This window comes from Nesoenas mayeri (assembly GCF_963082525.1).
Source record: "Nesoenas mayeri genome assembly, chromosome: 2".
NCBI lineage: Eukaryota > Metazoa > Chordata > Aves > Columbiformes > Columbidae > Nesoenas > Nesoenas mayeri.
In genome coordinates this window covers 116,788,708-116,811,819 of record NC_137543.1, presented here as the reverse complement: position 1 = coordinate 116,811,819, position 23,112 = coordinate 116,788,708, and the positions used below count along the sequence as shown (strand labels likewise).

At 41.2% G+C, this 23,112-nt stretch overlaps 1 protein-coding gene across 1 annotated transcript; it reads left to right on the top strand.

Moving 5' to 3' along the window:
* The first annotated feature begins 14 nt into the window (after positions 1 to 14).
* On the top strand, positions 15 to 21,849 carry CTNNB1 (catenin beta 1). Its single transcript, XM_080339264.1, has 16 exons — positions 15 to 247; positions 14,345 to 14,405; positions 14,901 to 15,128; positions 15,263 to 15,516; positions 15,604 to 15,842; positions 15,938 to 16,139; positions 16,469 to 16,613; positions 17,064 to 17,167; positions 17,253 to 17,591; positions 17,843 to 18,001; positions 18,955 to 19,074; positions 19,225 to 19,375; positions 19,467 to 19,588; positions 19,808 to 19,868; positions 20,621 to 20,841; positions 21,137 to 21,849. Exons 2-15 carry the CDS (start codon positions 14,393 to 14,395, stop codon positions 20,827 to 20,829), a joined length of 2,346 nt encoding a protein of 781 aa, XP_080195390.1. The 5' UTR covers positions 15 to 247; positions 14,345 to 14,392; the 3' UTR covers positions 20,830 to 20,841; positions 21,137 to 21,849.
* Positions 21,850 to 23,112: the final 1,263 nt, after the last annotated feature.

Here is a 23,112-nt window from a genome sequence, read left to right as displayed (position 1 = left end):
ACGCCATTTTAAGCCTCTCGCTCAGTTCGGCGGTCGGAGCAGCTGAGGCGTTCAGGGCAAAGGGACTAACGCCGCCGCTCCGCTCCGTTGCTACCCGGGAGGCAGCGGCGGGGGTACCGCCGTCAGCGAAGGGCCGAGCGACGAGGAGAAGAGAGGACAAGGAAAGACGGACCGGATCGGGATCGCCCGGGCGGCAGCAGCAGCAGCCGGAGCCCGGGGGGACCTTTCCCTCTCACCTCCCTGCAACGTTAGTGCTACTTTCTCCCGCGGGAACTTGGGGCGAGCTCGGGCCGGGCTCCCCTCATTCTCTCAGCGGCCCCCGGCGCTCCGGGCGGGCGGGATGGGGCGCTGCGGCCCGCCGCCGTTGGGGGGTCCAGGGTGTGCCCGGCGCCGAGGCGGGAAGGACGGGGCTGGAGGGGGCGGGGGGCGCTGCCCGGGTGGGAGTGGGGGGTGGGAGAGAGGAGAGCGGGGCAGGAAAAGGGGGAGAGGGCGCTTGTTTTGGGAGGTCCGGACAGCTGCGTGGTTGCAGGAGGCGGCAGCTGCGGCTCCCGAGGTGTCTCTTGGGAAGCTCGTCCTGGGGCGAGGGGGTGGTTGCCCGGCTCCGCGGGAGAGTCTCCGGGGGTCTCTGCTCCGGGCTGTGTTTGCAGCCGAGGCCGGAGTGCTTCCCTGAGGCCGGAGTGCTTCCCTGCTTGTTTGGTTCTTTTCTTTTCTTTTTTTCTCTTTTTTTTTTTCTTTTTCAAGATGGGGGGAGGCAGCGACTGGCCGGTGGGCTGCAGACCACCGGTGGTGATAGGAGGGGGGAAAAGAGCCGGAGAGGGGGGTTTATTTGTACCGAACGTAATTAACTAATCACAGTCACTGCAGTCAGCGGGAGATAACTAATCTGGTGCCTTGTGGGTTTTCGGTCTTACTTGCGATGCATATTTGCTGAGGAGGTTTTTCTGCTTCTGGGTGTTACCGAAATGAAGCTCCCGGGAGCTGGGAGCGATCAAATAAAGTTTTTAACGCCCACATTACCAGAGTCTTGTAGCGAACGACTTAGGACTTGGGTAGCGTGGGGGTTCACATGCTGCAAGGGGAAGCGCCTGCTGCTTTCGGGGGATGACTGGGGGGACGGCGGCTCCAACCTCCCAAACTAACGCACTTCTGAGTGTGTGGAGCAACTCGCTGTTACTCCCAGTAGGATATAGGGTGCTTGTTTCTGATTTCCCGATGAACAAGGAGCTCCAGATGTAGGTGTTTTGTGTATTTGTGGTTGTTTTGTTTTTCCCCTCCCTGGAAAGCTTAGTGCATCTTTCTTTTGTGCATGATTAGCAGCTCCTGGAACAGTGAGGTTTCTTAAGTCTAGCAACACCTGAAATTCTTCCCTAGCTAAAACTTGATGTAGAACGTTGGGCTGCTTCCATTTGAATCTCTTCCCGAAAACCTCCACTGAAGATTATCGCTCCTGGGAAGAAAGGGCAGGCTGTGAAGATACTGTGGGCAACTTGTGACTTTAGGCAGAGCAGTGTTGATCTTTGTAATCAGCTACTTCTTGATCTCTTTCTCATGGAGCAGCCATTGTTCTGACACTCTGTATATTCCAGACATCTGTGGTCCTCCCATCCCCCAAAGTATGCAAGTGGTGAATGGAAAGAGGCTGGGCTGGTATGTTGAGGTCGATGGACGGAAATCAAGGAGGGGTGTTAGTAAAACAGGATCTTTATGTGCTGAAACTACAGTAAAGGCAAAGACGAGAAAACTACCTGAAAGAGTACTGGGCTTTTCTTGATATTAAGTTCAGACACACTAGAGAGCAACTCACTAATTATGATTTTGCTGCTGAGTGACAAAAAGGTACTACTGCAAGGCTTTAAAGCAGCACAAAGGTCAGAACTTACTGGTGTTTATTGAGCCAAGTTATAATGTGAATTTCAGTAACTAACAGTCCAGGAACCTAATGTTAATCTTGCTCTTTTTATTAAAAGGTGCTGACAGCTGCAGGTATGTGGCCACTGTGCTGGTTGCCTAATGGCTGGTACTGTTGAAAAATCAGGCTGCTTAGCTGTTCAGACAAGGTTTTAAGGCTCTCTGAATTCAACATTCAGTATAAAATCATATAGAGTTTCTTGCCATTCTGGAGTTGTTCTAAAGAAATGTCATATTTGCATGTCTGTTAGTTCAATTATTTTCTGTTTGACTATGAACTGATATGTGTGGGAATGTTCACGTTGGTCTGTATGGCAGATCATTTCAAAGAGGAATAAGTAAAAACATGTTGATGGAAGGGACAATGCAGTACACAATAGCTTCTAAAAGCAAGGATTTAACACAAAGTAAAGCTTGATTGAGAGTCAGTTCTTCAAATGTTGTGTTACATTCTTAGTTAAACCAAGCTTCCCTTTTCTTGCCTAAGCAATAAATAGGCTGGGCTTCTTGCTTGATATTGTCTACTATGAACACTGGCATTGTGCTTTGACTATGTGATGTGTTTGTTACTGCCATATCAAATCTTGGTGATGGAACTTGGTTGCCTTTCATACGTATGGTTTCTTTGTGAAACTGATGTTGGTCTTTCATGACTGACATCACCAAAAACTCAAGTTTAACTATTCAGAACAAAATACTTAATAAAGTTAATTTAGATGTAAAGACAAGAAGTTAGTTCTAGTGGCCTTCTAAACTACTTTAGTAGTATTTTTGAGGGAAAGAATGGGGCAGGAAATATGGCTATTTTAAGCTTCAGCCTTATAAACTCAAGTGTGAATGTGCTGTCTGAAACTCCTGGATAAGGATGTTTCTGCAGAATACTGTCCAGTAGGCAGACTAGTGTGCAAATACAGCAGTAATCAAAATCACTCATGTTAATTCATGGTTTAAGCTGGTAATGCAGGGGTTGTGGTGATCATGCAGTTGCTTGCAGCAAAACTTGTTCTGTGACTCTGGCAGACTGCATACCGTAGCAGGAAAATCAGGACTGACCTTACTTATCTTGAATATCATACTTCACAAAGCCTGACAGAACTTTGTGAGAAACTGCAGGCAGTCAGGGCTTGCTCTTGAGTCCTCATAGCTTGTGTTTGCCAGCTCTGAGCTCCTGCCTGTGCAATAACTTGAAATGGCACCACATTAACTTTGCAAAATTCTGCAAACTCCTTGGCAGTATTTCATGACTTTTCTGGTCTCTTTAGATAGAATTATCATCCCGATCAAATGGGTAGGGCACTATTGCTGACTTTCTATTTAAGCATTGGAAGACTTGGTTTGGGGTGCTTTGATGTTAGCACCAACTGAATTGGTTAGACTTGCCAACATAAGTTAGCCTGACAGTGGTTTCACTTCTGGCACTTGCTTCCAAGGTAAAACTTGGCTGTAGTCTGTGATCAGGCAGGCTTTAGCCCAAGACAGTAATGTCTTAATATGCTAGTGTTGTGGTGCCCTTTGTTGCCTGTCATGAGAAGAAAGGAGCCAGAAAAGATTTTTGCACCTACGGGTAACTTCAAGTGCAAGGGAGAGAACTAATGGAAGTCTTATTCTGGCATTTCTGTCTGTATGGAACACCAAATTGATAAGGTGAGGAAGTGAAAAGTATACCTGTAGCTCACCCTGCCCTCATGAGTTTGTTAGCTCTAATTTGATGAAAAAGCAAATGTGTGTTACGCTTTTGTTACCTTGAGAAGTATGGGTGCAGATGTTGCTTTACTGCTTTCAGTACAGAAGAACTTTTTGTTAGTGCTCCAAGCTGCTGTAGGAAACAATGTACACTGGCTGGATTAGTATCACAGAAGTTGTCCTTGCTCTGTTACTTAATACTAGATAACTCTGGAGCCTTGTTTAATGAATATATTAATTCCCTTGAAGGTTGAAAGAGTTAATCTAGTATTTTAGGTTGCTGCTTTTAAAAAAGGTACTATGAGCTAGCTGGATCTTACTGGAATTGACAAATGCAGAGTGTGCACTAATTTGCTGGAACTAGCATTTCTCGCTGACTTACTGTGCTAAATTTACTTGTATAAATTTGAGAAGTTTGGCAACTTAGCTAGTAGTTCTGTATTGTCCTGGCAACAATTCAGGTGCCCTCCAGTGGCCACAAATCTTAACATCCTAAAGGTGCTGATAAATGCTGTTGCCTTGTTGGTTTCCCTTAATTGTGTTGAAGAAGCATCTTACAGTGTCAGACTTCATTAGCATGTTTGTTGCTTAAACAGTACTTTTTGGTGTGTCGGTATGTCTTATTGTAAATACATAGTTGGTCTGACAGACAAGCAAAGGCAACCACTTTCAGATTCATAAGTATTTCATTAGTGTCAGTCCAGTGATGACTAATCACTCTAGTTTCTGTAGAGATTAATGTTTAATAGCCACATTCTGTGCTGGCTACATGGTTGCAGCCTAAGAAGAAACTAGATAATAGTTAGATACTTATTGGTTTGGAAGATGGTTAAATTGTTGCTGTATTAGAGTGGAAATGAATGTTCTAAGTTGTTCTACACAGCAGGGAAAGACACTGCTGTAGTAAAGTGCCTGTCAACATTTTTGTTAGTGATGTACGGGATCATGGTAAATGACTGCAGAAACATTAAATATCTTTTTGACACTAAATAATCATGTTTGATCCTTAGTGAAAGTGGGGGCATGTGGACCAAATCAGTGCAAGTTTATTAGATGAGTACTGCTGACAAACTAAAGCTTAGATAAAAACACTAGCTCATCCCTAACTGAGAAAGGCAGGAGTATGCATAATGTAGATACCTAATTGTGTCCTGCAAGTAAGAGGTGGTAACTTTCTAAGCTGTGATAATAAAACTGCTGTTAATGTTTTGCCCAGCCCTGAAGAGATTAAAACATAGTAAATGCTGTAGGAAACCCTAACTGGAAATGGTTGCTAGTGATCAAAAGATCTCAAAATAAACCCATTACTGGACAGAAGCAACTTAGTAACTGTTTTGAGGTTGCTTGCACGAGTTGGTGGTGCTTAGTTGGTCAAAACAATTATGATGTAAGACTAATTGTGTTGATAATCTTGTTATGAACTGAACGCAAGTTCATAAACTTGAAACTGTCATACCAGTCCTTTAACACAGAGCTGCAAACTGCTGTCAAAGGATTGATATGTATGTTTTGTGGAGAAGATTATTACACATAGAGCTTGAGAAAAGTAACACATGATTAGTAATTGAAGCAGTTACTCACATTTCATCTTAACATTTAAGATTATCAGCAGCTCCTCTCTTGGACAGTGAAGGATGTGTAGGCCAATCTTGCCTACTAATAAAGTGATAGACTTTGCTCCTGTTGCAGTACAGTTGCCAGTGAAGAGCTCTCTTAAACCATTACTTTCAAACATGACCTTATAATTGTCAGCTTGAGCACAGCTGCTGCTTGTAGCTCTTGGAAACAACCAGAAATTTCTACAGCGGACAAACAAATACCCAGTGCAGGAAGTGTAGATCTGTTTTGTTTGCAGATCTCCTTAGGAGCTGGTGGTATACTTGCCCATGATTTTGAACATAAAAAATTGTTGACAGACTCCTGAATGTTTCTCTAGGTAAGGGGCAAAATAATTGTGCTATGGATCCAAATACTAACTTCTCTGAAGTGACAAGATCCAATGCTGTGAGGTTTCAGATACTACAGTACAAGTATGCTTTGAAGTAGCTAAGTGTATAGGACTATGTTTACATTGCATAGTATGCCCAGCCATGTGATTCTGGCAGCCTTAGGCTCTGGCCAGCATCAAACAAAATTCTGCAGGACATGACTGATAGCTGTAAGAAATTATGATGGTAGATAATTGCTACCAAGTACCTTTTGACATCTCTAGGTGTCCTAGCAATGTGTAATTTCCACCAAAGTTTCTCTAAAATGCCTGTCCTAAAGAGCAGAATACAGTGCATCAAAGGTATTAGAGAACCTCTATATGATATTGCCGGCCGCGTATCTGGGGAGGCTTCCAAGCAGGTCCTTAAAGTTTGAAAGTACATCTCTTAGAATGATTGTGCGGATCAGTGCCCAAGTGAACTTTTATCACTTGTTTTAGTAACTTACCTGGTGTGCTTGTTCTGAGTTCTCCTGCAGGTTCTCATCATTTTATAGATTAGTTATCTCAAGTACTTGTTGGCTGACCATGGCTCTCAGGCCAATGTTAACTGTTGCTTTATTGAAACTTCTAATGGGTTGTTTTTAAAAAGGTACTTAAAGCTTAGTACCTGTGAAGACCCTGACTAATTGCACAAGCTGTTAGTGCCTCAGTGCGGTGTTAGTTGCTCAAAGGGCTGTGTTTCAGGGACACTCAATGGCTGCAGCTGGAAGATAGCCCATTTGGCAGTGGAAGCTCCATTTCTGATGCATTTTGTTACCTGAACTTTCAGTCAGTGGCTGAAGTTGCTCTCAGTGATTGATTAAAACTACCTCTGTTCTGGGTGGCATTCTGTACTTCAGGGAAGCAAAGCAAAATGTAGATCTTACTACATGTAAATTATAGTCTCAACTGTGCTTGAAATTTAATGAGTTGTCACGGTTGATCATTTAGCAAGCTGGCTAGAAAGTGTGATTCTTTCCTAGCCTGCTGTCTGTTTTGGGAAGAAGAGGAGGGTAAGCCAGAGGAGTGTCCTGTAGTATCAGAACACAATGTTCTTAAATTCTTCTTCAAACAGAACACATGCTCTAGTCCTAGTTGGAGTGAAGTGTTGGAGAATGGAGCCTTGCAGCTGTGTTGTAAAGTTCTTGTGGTCCCTTTCCCTCCCCACTGCCATGTGTGCCTAGGGTGCATGGATTCAAAGATGAGCCTTGAGGTTTTCTGACCTTATAACCTGAGTCTCTCCTTCACTAGACATTTTTTGAGGAATAAATCCTCTTTTAATACAGCTAGCCCAGTGTTTAAGTCAGTCAAGATTACCAGATGCCTGCACTTCGGTTCCATTAAGCAGTTTTAATCAACTTAGAGAAGGTCTAGCAAAACCAGAAATATTTGCATGCTGTTTGCTTTAGGTAATGAGCATGTGAATAGAAACTGCTCTGTGCTCTTAATTGGTCTTAGATTGCTGAGATGACTGAAAATAGGCATAATATTTTATTTTGTGATGTGGCATCAAATGAAGTCTTATGAGAAAAACTTAGAAAAGCTAGTGTTCTGCCTTTGTTATGGAAGAGAATTTTTAGATCATTTCTAAGGTGGAAGACAAAGGCTGAAAAGCGAGAACAATTGATGTAATAGCAAACTGAGCTGCCTGAAAGAAAAAAGAAATAATGAAGTGGAAATGAAGCAGCAAAAAACAGTGTCTGAAAGCAGAGGTAACTCGTAGTAAGCATTGGCAGATCTGTGTGTGTGCCGTCAAATATGCCTCTTCCACTTTAATTCTGTGGATTATCTGAGCTAGTTTGTTGCCTCTTTCAGCATGTATTAAGGATATTTAAAGCTTGGAAGTTGCAACCTGTTAACCTTTGAGGTCAGTAAAGCAGATACTATTCAAGTTTCTTAATTTACTAATGTTTGATAGGAGAAACAGATATTAAACTTTAAGCTCTTACTATTAAGAGATTTTGAAGAAGAGTTTAAGACTCTATATTCTGGATTCAGAATCAAACTTATTGTGATCTGGTTAGCTAAATCTAAAATAGAATGTAATACTGTGTGCAAGGCATCTTCTACCTTTCTGCAGGCATTGGTAGTATGCAAGTATTCTAGCTTGGACAAATTTGAGGTGGATGGATTATACAGGATCCCAAGTTGGTCACTGAAGTATTCTTGCTTAGTGGTTGGAAGGAATCATCTTAGGGCAAGTGTTGCTTGAGGAAGTGACTGGAGCAGTTTTGTCATGAGTTAAAGCTTATGAATGAGTTTGTGCTGTTGCAGTCTAGGATCTGTAAGCTGGGTTTCAGTGTGGGCATGTGCTGTGGCATGTAAGTTAAGATCATTGATAGCTCTTAGTTTTCAGTAGAACTAGTGAAATAGAGGTTGCTGCATCTTGGCACAACACTTAAATATAGTAATGTTGCTCTGTCTTTTGCCATGCCATTTCCTCTGAGGTGGTAGTGAAGGCTACAGGTGACTGTTTCTATCATCTAACCTGGAAGAAGATAGAAATGTTTTAGTCCTGTGAAAACTTTTTTTTTCATTTTAGCATTGTCTCTATGGCTTGAGTTATTTACTTCTGATGTTACATACTGTATAAATTACTTCAGTTTACCTAGGATATCTTCAGGTGGCCTATGACAAGATATTTTTACCCAGTGTTAAATGTCAGCCTACTGAAAGCAGAAGTATTCTAGCAGAAGAAAGCCTGACAATATGAAAAACGTGCAATTTTGTATTCTGATTCCTGGTATAGGTAATAAGATAAAACTTAACTTCACTGTCTCCAAAATTATCCAGTATTGCTTTGTTAAATGTGATCATTTACAGCCATAAACCATTTTTTTGAGAGAGGCAGTTTTCAATTAGTTTTGTAGTAGTTTTTGTCCATCCAGATCCTTAAACTGCTGGTGTGAGGAGGGATTTGAAAAATTGAGTTTCTTAATCCAGAAGTCACTACTATTGAGTGACTAATTTGACAATAATCAAGGTCCTCTAATGCTTGCATGTAACTTGAAAATAATCTCTACTTACTGCATACAGCTGTTCCTTTCAGATTTGACAAAGTGACTGAGGGCTGCAAATGCTGCAAATGCTGCTGCTTTAGAGAGAATGTGAGAATGCTGTTCAGTACTGGCTTTGTGGACATGGAATGTATTTAAGTAAAAGTGTATTTAATCCTGTGTGTTACCTTTATACAAGAAATTAAAGTTTTTTTTAAAATGCAAGTCTTCAGAGTGAAACTCAAGCATGTTATCTGTTCCTACTTTGAAATAAAGTATCTTCTGTTCTTTGCGTAGAAAAAATTGTAACCCCCTACTGTAATTCCTACAGCAAGCTTCTAAAATCCCTTACAATGCACAACACTGAAACTCTTTCAGGACTTCTTACCGATCTTAAAGAAGCATCTGATACATGAAGGGCCTCCAAAATGATCTACAGAGCATACTTTACTCCAGAGCTCAATAGAAGCCAGATAAAAATCCTCAAAGTTAAGTTTTGTTTAGAATATCTGGGAGCATATGGGAGAAGAGGACTTTATCCCCATTTGGATAAGGAATAATTAGAAGTTTAAAACAGTGGTAAAAATTCTTGAACTTTAATGATCCAACATACAAAATGTAAGTTCCTAGATTGAAATCTACATGGCAAATGACAATCCTTTTAAGTTCCCAGGTTATCTTGCTGCTTCATCTAGAAGTAGAGTCCTCTAAGTTAGAAACTGAATGCAAATAGTCCAGGTCATTACTTCCCACAAGTGCCATCCTTGTTTTCATGTGTGGATAACCAATTTATAAATCAGTTCTTATAGGTCACCTGTAGCTTCTCCTTCCTTACCTCCCCTTTAAATGGTATCTGTCATCTTTTCTTCAGCTAGACTAAGATTTTTGGCTTTTCTTAAAAGAAAAAATAATAATAAAAAAAACAACAAACAAAAAAAGACAAAACAAAAAGCTAGTATACAGGTATAACTTAATTATAGGCTTCCCTCTTTGAAGGAAGAAAAATAAATCACATTTTTAGGCTTCCTGTTAATCAGTTTAGTGCTGTTCCTAATGAATATTGAAGTGACTATCTCAGTTGGATCACGTTTTCTACAAACTAGAAAACTAAAAGCAGTAGAAGTAGGCTTACCTGTTTCGGGAGTGTTTATAGCTGTGGGGTAGGTTAGACCAAAAATTGCTTAAAGAGATAGGTCAGCCACTCATTTCTGAAAGAGTGTATATACCATGAAAGCTTTTTGATGTTTCCCCTATCAGCACTGTCTTACTTGGATGACTCCCCCTACTTCCTTTTCTAGAGAATGGAGTAATAACTTCCAGGATAAGATTAAAGTTTTGGGTTTTTTAATTTTAGAAACCTTAATTGAATGTATTTCCCACATCCTCCAGTTGAAAACCAAGGTTAATTAGGAAGCTTCTGCTAGATTACATTCTTATATTTCTGTTCTTGAGTCATAGGAATGAGTGCTGTTCTTATCTGGTGTTACTAGTTGTGGAACTGATGTTGCCTGTATATTTTGGCTACTGACTCTTTCTAAAACACATACACAGGCAACATCATTGGTAGGCAGCTGCCTGACAACATCATGGAATACCAGGTTGGAAGGGACCTCTAGACCAGTTATAAAATTAGACTTAAAGAATGCTTTCACTAACACCTTGGTAATGGTTACAATAACTTCAGTAAGTGTTATAATGTAAGAAAATGTGTCATTCAGTACTGATGGTTAATTTAAAGATGCAGTTGTTTGGCCTGTCGAGATGAGACAGATGTATGAAAACATGGTCAGTAGACAAGATGCATCAGTAGATTTCTTATACAAAGTTTAGTAACATGCTGCTTTCAAGCAAAAGATTTCTGGAAGAACTGCAAGCTTTGAGTTTGACTTGCTTTACAAAGGGCTGGGATCAGTTGGGTATAATCTGAGTCCAATTTTAAAGAAGAGATTCTATAAACACTAAGAAGAAATAATATAGACACATTTTTATTTAATACAGGCTGCAAATATGAGCTGTTTTGTAGGCTAACAAACTGGTTTGGCTGACAATGAAAATGGATTCATATAAACTGCAGCAGAGGTGCAAATGTACTGTAGTCTTGATATATCAGGCAGGTAAATGTCATGTTGATATTCACCCCCTAGACAAGGTATTCTCATAGTTGTTCTTCTATGTAAGAAAGAATAGAAGTAAACAATTCACTGTGTTCTGTGTCCTAATGGAGTTTAACAGCTTTAGGAAGAACATTACTTAGGTTTTACTAAAGCTGTTCAGAATTATTTTTCAGATTTGAGAAATGCTGTGGTCTTGTTGACTTCCTCAGCATGTGCCTAACTTCTCAAAAATCAGGAGTTAATACCCAAGTCTTATTCATCATCAGAACACACTTTCATTCCTTTGAAAACCAAGACATTTGAATTGTCTTCTTTTTAGCTCATAAGCCTGCTGAGCCTGCAGAACTATTTTTCTCAGGTTTTTTTTAGAATTAAAATGCAAGGTTTGGACTCATGGTACACAATACAGTCTAGTACAATGTTTTGCATAGCTCTTCATATGAGGAATTTAACATATATATTTTTAAAAAATCAATCATCTCCATATAAACCCAAAGCTGACAATGCTTGCTGAACAAGTGGAGGCTTTTAGGAAGTTAAGTTTCATAACTCCTGGCAATACATCCATAAGAAGTTCCGTATAACATGACATTTTTCAAAATTCAGACTTGACTTCCAAGTACCAGGTAGTCTTTAAAAACTAAAGTTTATTTGTAAAGTATACTGAGTCCTATCTCTTCCTGATGGTTAATATCTGTATTACTGACCTTGATAATGTAATGTCACTAGTCATGTGTCCTCCAATAAATGTGAATAACTTGATTTAAAGGAGCTGCTCTATGCTTTGTGGTTGAAGACTACAAGCTTAATTATCCTAGCAGGGTGTGGTGTGATTTTTATTTTTATTTTTTTTTCATTTCCACTTTCCCACTACTTCACCCCCACGCTGCGTGTATTGATCCAGTTTTTGTCAGGAAAATGAACAGCACAAACATTGTACCTAGTCTGGGTTTGTTGCTTGCTTTGTAAGTACAGTGGTTAACCTTGTTAGTGACAGACAATAAGGCAAAGTCAGCTGCTTCTCTGGACTCAGTGTACCCCACTGTAAAATAAGAGGAGGATGGGAAGGAAAATATGGGATAATATTCATTTGCAGAAACCCTAAAAACAAACAATGTACCTCTTTTCTCTGGCTGCATTTAGTCTGGAGTTATTTTGAACTCTTTATTTAGATGGGAAATTGGTTTTAATCCTAAAAAAATATACCTGGAATTGCTGGGGGGTTACAGGTGTATAAGATGCAGATTAGGATGTTAAACTTTCAGGTGAAGCTTGCAGGCTGATCTGCCGTCAGCATTTCAGAGACTGAATATCTGAGAATGCAGTTCTGAACACTTAATTCAGTATTCTTCATTGCTATTTTGCAGGTGTTCTTCAGCTTCATTTTGGAAGTGTTACAGTTCAGTGGCTATGCTGGTCTTTTTGGATTGTACCTAATGGTTCAGATATTCTTCTGATTTCTTCAGGCTGCTGAAATTGAGACAACCATTTCAGAGCACAGTTGCTGTGAGCCAGCTGCTTTCATTTGTGCAGAATTCAACAGTGGAAGGAAATAATAAATGCTATTCTTAAGCTCCACATTGAGTCTGAGGTGGTAGTAAATATCTCAAAGCATAGTCATTGCTGTTGACTGGTTTGTCTCACGGTATCTTCAAAACCAGTTTGGTGGTCAGTTTCATTAGCAGCCTCCTGATAGGAGGAAACAGGAAAGATTACAATAAAAATAGATCTTGTTTTGTGCTAAGCATATTGTGAATTGTGTATAGTGGTAAGATCTTGCCCAGTTTTCTATTGGAAATGTCACATTTGACTTACAGTGAGGACTAGGGGGAGCAATGGTACAAATTTTACTTTTAGTGATATTTAATTTCTTTTTGTTTGGAAGGTGTTAGTGGGCCTGATGAAGTAATGTATAAGACCTACTGGGAGCTATGAAGCTTTTGTATAGGTACTTCTTCCAATTTAGCTACTCAGGAGAATTTTTGTGTTATTGGTAAACTGGCAGCATGAGTTAGTTTTTCTTTCCCTTTACCACTGCTACTTCCAAACTCCTGTGTTGAACACTTGGAAGAATCCAGTGTTTGAGGGACTGCAAATAATAGTTGTATCGTCAGTGCATTCTCCATGCAGGTTGTGAGGAGTAGGACCTAGGAGTAGGTCAGTCTCTTCCAGGTTGTGAAGCAGGACTGGTCTAGGGACCTAAGCATTTCCAACTGCATAACAGGGTACTTAATGTTGTGTTATGTCTTGAATCAACTCAATGCTGCTTATCTGCTGCAGATGCAGATCTTTTGTCTGTTTTGAAAGGGTTGCTGCTGAAAGTTGTGGGAGTGCAGAGTCAGGAGAAACAGCACTGGCATTTCTACAGCAAAGCAAGGAGTTTGCTCAGGAGCTGCTGGAGTATCCTGCAGCTGGCTCAGAGGTGGTGAAATATAAGCTTGCCTTGGAGTTGCCCAACCTATTCAGTGAGACTGTTAAAACTGCAGGCCTGTCTTCTGTTTAACTCTTAAACTGAGAAATCTGCCTATACACAAACACAGTGTCGAGTGGACTTTGTTCTCCTGAAACAGTACTGCAAACCTGTCCTTTAAAGAGATGAGTGGCTTGCCTTTACTTCATTGTCTAGGAATGTTTTGATCAGCACAGCTCTAACACCTAGGGGCACACAGAGAGCTGATTGCTGGAAGTGATGGTTTTGCTCACTGCACTAGTTACCACTACAAATGTTTCTGCTTGGCTGGCTCCCAGAGTGGGCTGTCACCAGCTCTGTGTCTGTGCTGAAAACAGTGTTGGACTGTGGAGGGAAGGGAGCAAATGAGATAAAAGCATGACAGCTTTGAGTGACCTGCTGTGAAGCTGTAGCCTTGAGTCCCTGGGTTAGTGAAGAGATGGCTACAGATTTATGGTACAAATACTTGAGTACTGAAGATTTGGATAGGGCATTTGATCATGTTTTAGCCTCCCATCCTCAATTACCTTGGCTTTCTCCAAGAAGAAAAATAAAGTGTGTTTGGTGACTGAATGTGTGCAACTAAAGGAGAGCATTTGTTTATAAGGCTGTTTTAATTTTCAGCTTAACTTCAAGGAAGAGTTTTTTGTGTAACAAGAAACTTTTCTTGTGGTACAGGAAACTAGTGAAGGAGAAGGTTCAAATAGGTAGACTCCTTAGGTAGTCTTTATACCACTGAAATGATAGCAGCTTGCCTCAAATGGTCAGTTCAGCTTTCCCTGCGTTTCCCTATGTTGTAGCCCTGAATCAAAGAGTTTGGCTTATCTTAAGAACAGTTGTCTTTGAGGGATATGAGGAAGTTTGAAAGGTAGCCCTTGTCTTTGTGGTATGTCCAAGCCATGGAATTTAATGTCCAGACTTCATCTTATGCAAGGATAGAGAAGTTAAAAATGGCTCTATCATGATCAGTGTTCAATTGTTTTTCTCTTGCAGCCTTGAGAGAATATATCTTACATATAGTCTGCCAGAAAGTGTGGATGATACATCTCATTCTTTGCCTTTCTGCCCATGGGAGTTTGCTAATTAGTATTTAAATATACTTGCTGTAGCAATGAAATGGCAAGATGTGTAAAGTCTTAGTTTGTACTTCTAGTGATCTAATATGAAATACTGTATTACTAGCTCTGATTAGTGTTTAATAAGTTCTAACCTTGGTCTTTTTTAGGAGCTCTGAAAGGTAGTGGGAAAGAGTTCTGAGAGCACAACAAGGAACATGGCAACCCAAGGTATATAATGAATCACAATTTCTGTTATTAGACTCTAGCAGATCTAATAAGGAGCAGTTAAATTGGCTCCTTACTCCCCTTTTTTAACTTCTTAAAGTCACATGGATGGAATAATGTCTGCTCTAGTACAGTAATTATACCTTACCACTGGAACTCAAACTTGCAAACAAGTTTGTCATAGCATTTTGGGTCTCCTAAGTACAGTCAAGTACCTAATAATAGCATGTGGAAAAGGGAACCTTTGAGCAGTAGCAGACTAAGACAATCACAATAGCAGTGATTGCTCTGCCTGTTAGTCAGGTTTATAGATGTCTGCATTACTTTAACATAAAGCCTCAGTTTAAAGCTGCTGTCTCACAGTGCTACCTCTCCTGGGTTGAGGTAGTTGTTTTATAGACGTTTATTTTCAGTTAAAATCTGTGTCATCTCCTGAAGGATTAATACATGCTAGAGTAATTGAACTAAACTTAATTGTTCAACGATGATTTCTTACAGCTGACTTGATGGAGTTGGATATGGCAATGGAGCCAGACAGAAAAGCAGCAGTCAGTCACTGGCAGCAACAATCGTATCTGGACTCTGGTATCCATTCTGGTGCCACAACAACTGCTCCCTCCTTGAGTGGCAAGGGAAATCCTGAAGAGGAAGATGTGGACACGACACAAGTTCTGTACGAGTGGGAGCAGGGATTCTCTCAGTCCTTTACCCAGGAGCAAGTTGCTGGTAAGGCCTTTTCTGTTACACTGGTTTGCTTAAACATGCAGCTTAACAATACAGAAAGCTAAATACTGAATTATTACCAATCTAGAAGTGCTTTGTATTGCTAGTTTGAGGTAACGACTTACCTTGTTTTTCAGATATTGATGGCCAGTATGCAATGACTAGAGCTCAGAGAGTGCGTGCAGCTATGTTCCCTGAAACACTGGATGAAGGAATGCAAATCCCATCCACACAGTTTGATGCTGCTCATCCAACTAATGTGCAACGCTTGGCTGAACCATCCCAGATGTTAAAACATGCTGTTGTTAATTTGATAAACTACCAAGATGATGCTGAGCTTGCAACTCGTGCAATCCCAGAACTGACCAAACTGTTGAATGATGAGGACCAGGTAAGCATTTTCTTTGCCTCAGTGTAGCATTTGTGGGGCTTTTTCAATGACCTTAAAACTAAAAGCTTTCTTCAAATATTTCTGTAGGTGGTGGTGAACAAGGCTGCAGTTATGGTTCATCAGTTATCCAAAAAGGAAGCGTCTCGCCACGCTATTATGAGATCTCCTCAAATGGTATCTGCTATTGTACGTACCATGCAAAACACAAATGATGTGGAAACAGCCCGTTGTACTGCAGGTACACTACACAATCTCTCACATCACCGTGAAGGCTTGCTGGCAATCTTCAAATCGGGAGGCATTCCTGCTTTAGTGAAAATGCTGGGGTATGTGGACTACTAAGACTGTACTTGTGTTTGTTAGTTGATACTGGTAGGTGCAGGTACTTACGAGTTTGGTTTTTTTTTTCTCCCTTGTGTAGGTCTCCGGTGGACTCTGTGCTGTTCTACGCCATTACAACTCTTCACAATCTCCTTTTACATCAGGAAGGAGCCAAAATGGCTGTCCGTCTAGCTGGTGGGCTGCAGAAAATGGTTGCCTTGCTCAACAAGACAAATGTCAAATTCTTGGCCATCACAACGGACTGCCTTCAGATTTTAGCGTATGGCAATCAAGAAAGTAAGGTAAGTGCCTCTGCTATGGAAGCACTTAAAATGAGCAAGCTTGCTCTGAATGACCTAACAGTTTCTGGGCACTGACCTCCATATTCTGGGTCTTCAGCCATGTTGGGCTTCTGCCAGTCAGTCCTGACCTTGCAAGAGGTGAGGGATGCAGGAATTATTTTGAGGAGATACAGTCATCCTTATAGTGAGACTGCAAAATTTAGACAATACCAGCAGATGTGAACAGTTTTTTAGAGATATCAATCTATGATGGGTGTAAGGCAGCAACAATTACTTCCTACTGACACGCACAGTAAGTGACAGATGGTGTTATTTTTGCTGTCTTTCAGCTGATTATTCTGGCGAGTGGTGGACCCCAGGCTCTAGTGAACATAATGAGGACCTATACCTATGAGAAACTATTGTGGACCACAAGTAGGGTGCTGAAGGTGTTGTCAGTCTGCTCCAGCAACAAACCTGCTATTGTTGAGGCTGGTAAGTACCTTATACTCATGATAACTTAAAAAGCTATAGTAATACTTTGGAATCAGTACATTCTGCACAAGAACAGAAACTGCCAGCATCAAAAATTGAACTTGGACTGGTCCTTTAGTCCATACCTAGTTTTGAAGGCCTTCAGTATACAGAAATATAAAAGGTAGTCTGTTTTAAGTCTGTGTTGTTAACGAGATGGCGTAGTGGCTGAGCATTGTCAGAATGGTCCCCTTGGAATATGCATATATTTAAAAGGCCCAGTGTCACAAAGAATCTTGGATTTTTTCTTTTTCCTACATGATGAAAGGTTAGGGCCTAGCCATATTTACAGTGCTAATGCCAAGAAAGATCCAGAAGCTTAAGATATGCACTCAGTCTTCAAGAAGAAGGACCTGACTGTTCACAAGAGGAGCATCTGAGTAATGATGTCAAATCTTTACCATCTTCTAGGTGGGATGCAAGCTTTGGGACTCCACCTCACAGATCCAAGCCAGCGTCTTGTCCAGAACTGTCTCTGGACTCTGAGAAATCTGTCAGATGCTGCAACAAAGCAGGTAAATGATTCTTTTAAGGGATCAGGATCAAAAGCCAACATAATATAAGAGGGGAGAGACTAAATTTTTCTTCCCTCTTTTGCAGGAGGGTATGGAAGGCCTTCTAGGAACTCTTGTTCAGCTTTTAGGATCAGATGATATTAACGTTGTGACTTGTGCTGCTGGTATCCTCTCTAACCTTACCTGCAACAATTACAAGAACAAGATGATGGTGTGCCAGGTTGGTGGCATTGAGGCTCTTGTGCGCACAGTTCTTCGGGCTGGAGACAGGGAAGACATCACAGAACCTGCTATTTGTGCGCTCCGTCACCTCACCAGCAGACACCAAGAAGCAGAGATGGCTCAAAATGCTGTACGTCTCCATTATGGACTCCCAGTGGTGGTTAAACTGTTGCACCCACCATCACACTGGCCTTTGATCAAGGTAAATAATGGTTAGCAGCTTTCAGTGCTGAAAACTGCTGGGGTTTTTAATATAATTTTAACTGTGAAAAATAATTTGTTACCAGGGCGTTCAGGAATGTAATTTGTCTGATGGGAAGTTGCTTCAGTTGTGCAGCTCCGTGTTGTCTCTTAGAGACTGAAGCATTTGGATCAACTGATTAAAAAAAGAAATGGCTAACAGCAAGCACACATCTCATGCTCTTTTATTTCCCACCCCTTTCCTAACTGCAGGCCACTGTTGGTTTGATCCGCAATCTGGCTCTGTGTCCTGCCAACCACGCCCCGCTGCGTGAACAAGGTGCTATTCCAAGGCTAGTTCAGTTGCTGGTTAGAGCACATCAAGATACCCAGCGACGTACTTCGATGGGTGGAACACAACAGCAATTTGTGGTAAGTGGCCACAATTAATGGAACTAATGTGTTAAAGTTGTCTGTCAAAATCCTCAGATGTCTATCTGCCTCTGCCTTGTATTGTTTGGTCTAAATAGCTGTTCATTTACCATTTGATATAACTCACGTTATTCTTTTGGCAGATCTGAAGTTTTTCTTAAGAACCAAGGTTTTGGTGTTCTTGTTCATTTATTAGTATTACTGAGAACCTCTCAACTATTTAATTCTACATGCTATAGATAACAGAAATGCTGGGTTTGTCTAGTTTGTTAAGGGACGTAGCACCTGGAAACCCATTCTTGTTGGAACTATGGGTTTAAGAATGCTATCACAGCTTATTGTGTACTTTTGAGCATGGTTAGAGCTGTAAGAGTACTGAGAAGTTGTATAGGCTCCATACTTCTTTCTGATTCAGGTACCAGGTCAATGTGGCAAGATCAATCTCAGTTCTCCTCCCTCTCCCCCTTATTAAACACTTTAACAAAGGGGAAATTGCCTTAGCATGGGCAAAAGGAAGCAGCACCTACTAGTACAGCAGTGTAGTTAACACTTGCAGAGGCAGGAGGGGGCTCTTGGTTACCAGTAACCACTGATGCAAACTCAGTGAACTGCCAAGCTAATTCAGCTTGTGGGGTGGGGAGAAACAAACAGTGTTATCAGACATGAAGTTTATAATGAACTGAAATAAAAATGAGAATGCTGGGAGCATTTTCACTAGGATGCTTCATGTAGGGGATTTATTTGGAAAACCGTGCTGATTCCTAGCAGGGAAGTTAAATTTGAAGGCCAGCAGCAGGCAGTGGATATTGAGCCCTGTTGGGGGAAGAGGGTAGTGTGTGCAGGGGAGAAGTTCAGTTGATTTGTTGACAGACTGATCTGCTTTTTGACAGTCATTTTAGAAGATAGCGTGCAATATGTCAACTTCAAAAAATGTCTTTTCTTTCCCTAACTAGGAGGGTGTGCGCATGGAAGAAATTGTTGAGGGCTGCACTGGAGCCCTGCATATTCTTGCACGTGACGTTCATAATCGAATTGTAATCAGGGGTCTAAATACCATTCCACTATTTGTGCAGGTAAGAGCTCAAGACAGTGCTGTAGTACATATATGGAAAACCAGTAAAATGGTTCTTATGCTTCCTTGGTGTAGAACTGTTAAGTCAGATTGTGCTGAAGAGCTTGTTTCAAGTAGAAGAGCTGAAGAAACTCTTGTGGTTTGGTTGCAGTTGTTGTACTCGCCCATTGAGAACATCCAGAGAGTAGCTGCAGGTGTACTTTGTGAACTGGCTCAAGACAAGGAAGCAGCTGAAGCAATTGAAGCTGAAGGTGCTACTGCCCCTTTAACAGAGCTGCTTCACTCTAGGAATGAGGGTGTTGGTAAGTGAACTAAACAGATGGGTTTCATACCTCTGTTAGAGAAGTTGCTGGAAGACTCAACCTGTACTAAAATCACTCTTCTTTTTGATAGCAACATACGCAGCTGCAGTGCTTTTCAGAATGTCTGAGGACAAACCACAAGACTATAAGAAGCGACTTTCAGTTGAATTGACAAGCTCTCTGTTCAGGACGGAGCCAATGGCTTGGAACGAGGTGAGCTGTGTCTTTTGTATTAATGATTCTTTGGGGAGATCTTGCTTCCAAGTCCTCCCTCCTTCTGGTAGTGAAGTGTAGGTGCTTCTGTGCTCACTGCAGAAGAGTTGCTAAAAAGGGATCTGGGGCAACCTTCAATGCTTTTTGAATTCATAATTACTAGTGCTGGCCCAAGGACCTGACATTAAAACTGTTTTGAAACTTTTTGTGTACATCTAGACAGCAGATCTTGGACTCGATATTGGTGCCCAGGGAGAACCTCTTGGATACCGCCCAGATGGTGAGTCTCTTCTGTTCCCCTTGACTAAACTTAAGTTGGATGAAGTCAAGTCATAGATTTTAAAGGAGAACTGCAAGTGAGTGAAGAGTGAATTACTCTTCAGCAAGGTATTGCAAACTGACAGGCAGATGCAGAACTGCCAGTTCAAATAACCAGTTTCTGCACCACCTCTGGCAGCACTGAAATGGGAGTGTATGAACATGCAAAACTGGTGTCTCTTGTCTGAGTCTTGTGGGAGAATCTCCCGCTGAGCTGTTGTTTCCAGAAATCTTTACATTCTTTACAAATGGACTTGACAATTCCAATAGTACAGTTTTTCTTAAAAACAAAAAAGCTGGTATTGAATGTATTAGTCTGTGTCTATAGACTTGAATTGCAAGCCTTTCCCTGAGGATTCTAAGCTATTTTTGAATAGTCTTTCAGAAGCAAGTCTACAGTCTTGGGGCCTGGTTTTGCTGCAGTATTGTTGAATTTTAGTACTGTTGATTGTGCAGACTAATGGCTTGGCTGGAATCTGCTCGTGCTTCTGACTGCAGTGTGCTTTGTCTGCAGAATCGTACTGGAAGGCTGTTTCAAACAACGGAATAGCTATTAAGAGCAGGCAACAGATTGTTTTGAACTTGGCTGGACTAGAAAAAAAAAATCAGATGGCTACAAAGATCTTCTCACACACTGATACTTGCAGCTTCTGATGCATCTAACATCTTTTAACATTATGCTTTTTTTCCCTCTGCCACCTTTAACTTTCTTAGATCCTAGCTACCGTTCTTTCCACTCTGGCGGATACGGTCAGGATGCCTTGGGTATGGACCCTATGATGGAACATGAAATGGGTGGCCACCACCCTGGTGCTGACTACCCAGTTGATGGTCTGCCAGATCTTGGCCATGCCCAGGACCTTATGGATGGGCTCCCTCCAGGTGACAGTAATCAGTTGGCCTGGTTCGATACTGACCTGTAAATCATCCTTTAGGTAAGAAGCTCCAACCTTGAATTTAAAAACAAAACAAAAAGAGAAAAAACAGATGCGCTGGACTGAGGACTTGGTTGGCAGGGAGGGGATTGGCTCCTTTGGGTCCCAGTGTGCCAGAACAGTGAATACACGCTCTGGAGACACGCGAGCAGTTCACTCCAAACTGACTTCTGCTGTGAAGTGTGGAAGTAATTAACTGTAATGTCTTGTGCGCCAGCTTCATGCAGTCTTAGTGTGTTTATAACCATCTCTTACTCAGGAACACTGACAACTGTTTTCTTTTTTCTCTTTGCAGCTGTATCATCTGAATGAACTTGCATTGATTGGCCTGTAGAGTTGCTGAGAGGGCTCGAGGGGTGGGCTAGTATCTCAGAAAGTGCCTGACACACTAACCAAGCTGAGTTTCCTATGGGAACAATTGAAGTAAACTTTTTGTTCTGGTCCTTTTTGGTCGAGGAGTAATAATACAAATGGATTTTGGGAGTGATTCAAGAAATGAAGAATGCACAAGGATGAATTGCAAGATGGAATTTATCAAACCCTAGCCTTGCTTGTTAAAAATTTATTATTTTTTTTAAATCTCTGTAATGGTACTGACCTTGCTTGCTTTCAAAGTAGCCTTTCTTTTTGCAGTAATTGTTGTTAGTTTTTTTTTTCCAAGTCTCTTGTAGTATTAAGTTATAGTGAATATGCTACAGCAGTTTCTAATTTTTAAGGATTGAGTAAAGGTGTAGAACACTAATTCATAATCACTCTAACTGTATTCTGAATAAAGTGTAACATTGTGTAGCCTTTTTGTATAAAAAAAACTAGACAAATAGAAATGGTCCAATTAGTTTCCTTTTTAATATGCTTAAAATAAGCAGGTGGATCTATTTCATGTTTTTGATCAAAAACTTTATCTGGGATATGTCTGGGTAGGGGCCAGTAAGAACTGTTTATTTGGAACCTTGTATTGGACAGTTTACCAGTTGCCTTTTATCCCAAAGTTATTGTAGCCTGCTGTGATACAGATGCTTCATGAGAAAAATGCAGTTATAAAATGGTTCAAAATTAAAGTAAACTTTTAATTCACTCTGTGTCAAGTTATTTCAGATTATAAATATATTTGTGTGTTAACAAGTTGTCTCAAAATTGTCCTGGAATTGTAGAAGAACCATTTACCTTTTCATCCCCCTCAGGAGCAGTTACCCTATAGAGCCCTGAGTCCTAATGCCAGAGGTTTTCCTGCAAGGCCCTCTGAGACAGTGTTCTTCCCCTTTACCTGCTGCCACCTTCATGGCAGGTCCCTCAGCTTCTGGGCTTCAAAGAGCTGGAACAGTGTATTACTTGAAGTGAAGGTCCTTTGCTTACAAACTGTCAGCTTGCTTGGTAGTGTAAATACATTTTCAGATGTCCTTAGCCTTTAATTACTGTGAGATAGAACCTGTGTGTGGAGTTGGAAGCAAAGTGTTTCTTCACTGACTGTGCACATGTGTGCAGCTGTCATCAGCCTCAGCTGAGAGCAAATGCTCCCAGGCAGCTCTACTGCAGTGCAGCAGTTTGCAGGCAGATGATGGGGTGGTCTTGGCTGAAAAGTATCATGGCTTAAGGTAGGATCCCAAGATGCTGAGAGCTGAATGAAAAGTACCGAACAGATTTCCCTCGGTTCTGTGCACTGTGATGGCAGAGGGACAAGGCTCACCCAGCTTTGTGCCTTCCCTTTCTGCCACACTCATGCTAAAAGACCGTTACTATAAAACACTTTACAAAACAACAGCCACCACTTGGCTTTTCCCTGCTTCTAGTAACACCAGCCGTGAAGCTATGAAAACCAATAATATTTAAAGTAAGGCAAGAAAATAGATCACATGTACAAAGCAAAAATCGGTTTGTTTACCTAGGAGTGTTTCTTGCCTCCACATACCCTGGAGAACAGGGCTGTGCAAGAGCTGGCTTGTAGCAGCACATCTCAATAAGGCACCTGGGTTTGGGAGGTTCAGCAGGAACATGCAGTTGCTGCTTTAGAGACTCACATTAACAAAGAAGTGTCACAGTACCAGCATTAGCCATGTGCTGCTCACTCACATGGGGAGAAGAATTGAATTCTTTACACACTGTGCCATCTGCGAGCTCTAGAGGACACTTCCCAGAGTATCAGTGTTTACTGGGGATAAATGACAACCTGCCAGGCTCATCATCTCACCCGTTTTCACGGCTGCTGAGAATGACACTCCACCAATGCAGCTTAAGATGTGCAGTATGAGCCAACAGCCCCCCCTAACCCTGCAA

Excerpts from the sequence above, each read along its gene's own strand:
- CTNNB1 (XM_080339264.1), top strand. Across the intron at positions 19,075-19,224 it reads CCATTCCACTATTTGTGCAG|TTGTTGTACTCGCCCATTGA; the intron begins GTAAGAGCTCAA and ends GTTTGGTTGCAG. Across the intron at positions 19,869-20,620 it reads TCTTGGATACCGCCCAGATG|ATCCTAGCTACCGTTCTTTC; the intron begins GTGAGTCTCTTC and ends TAACTTTCTTAG.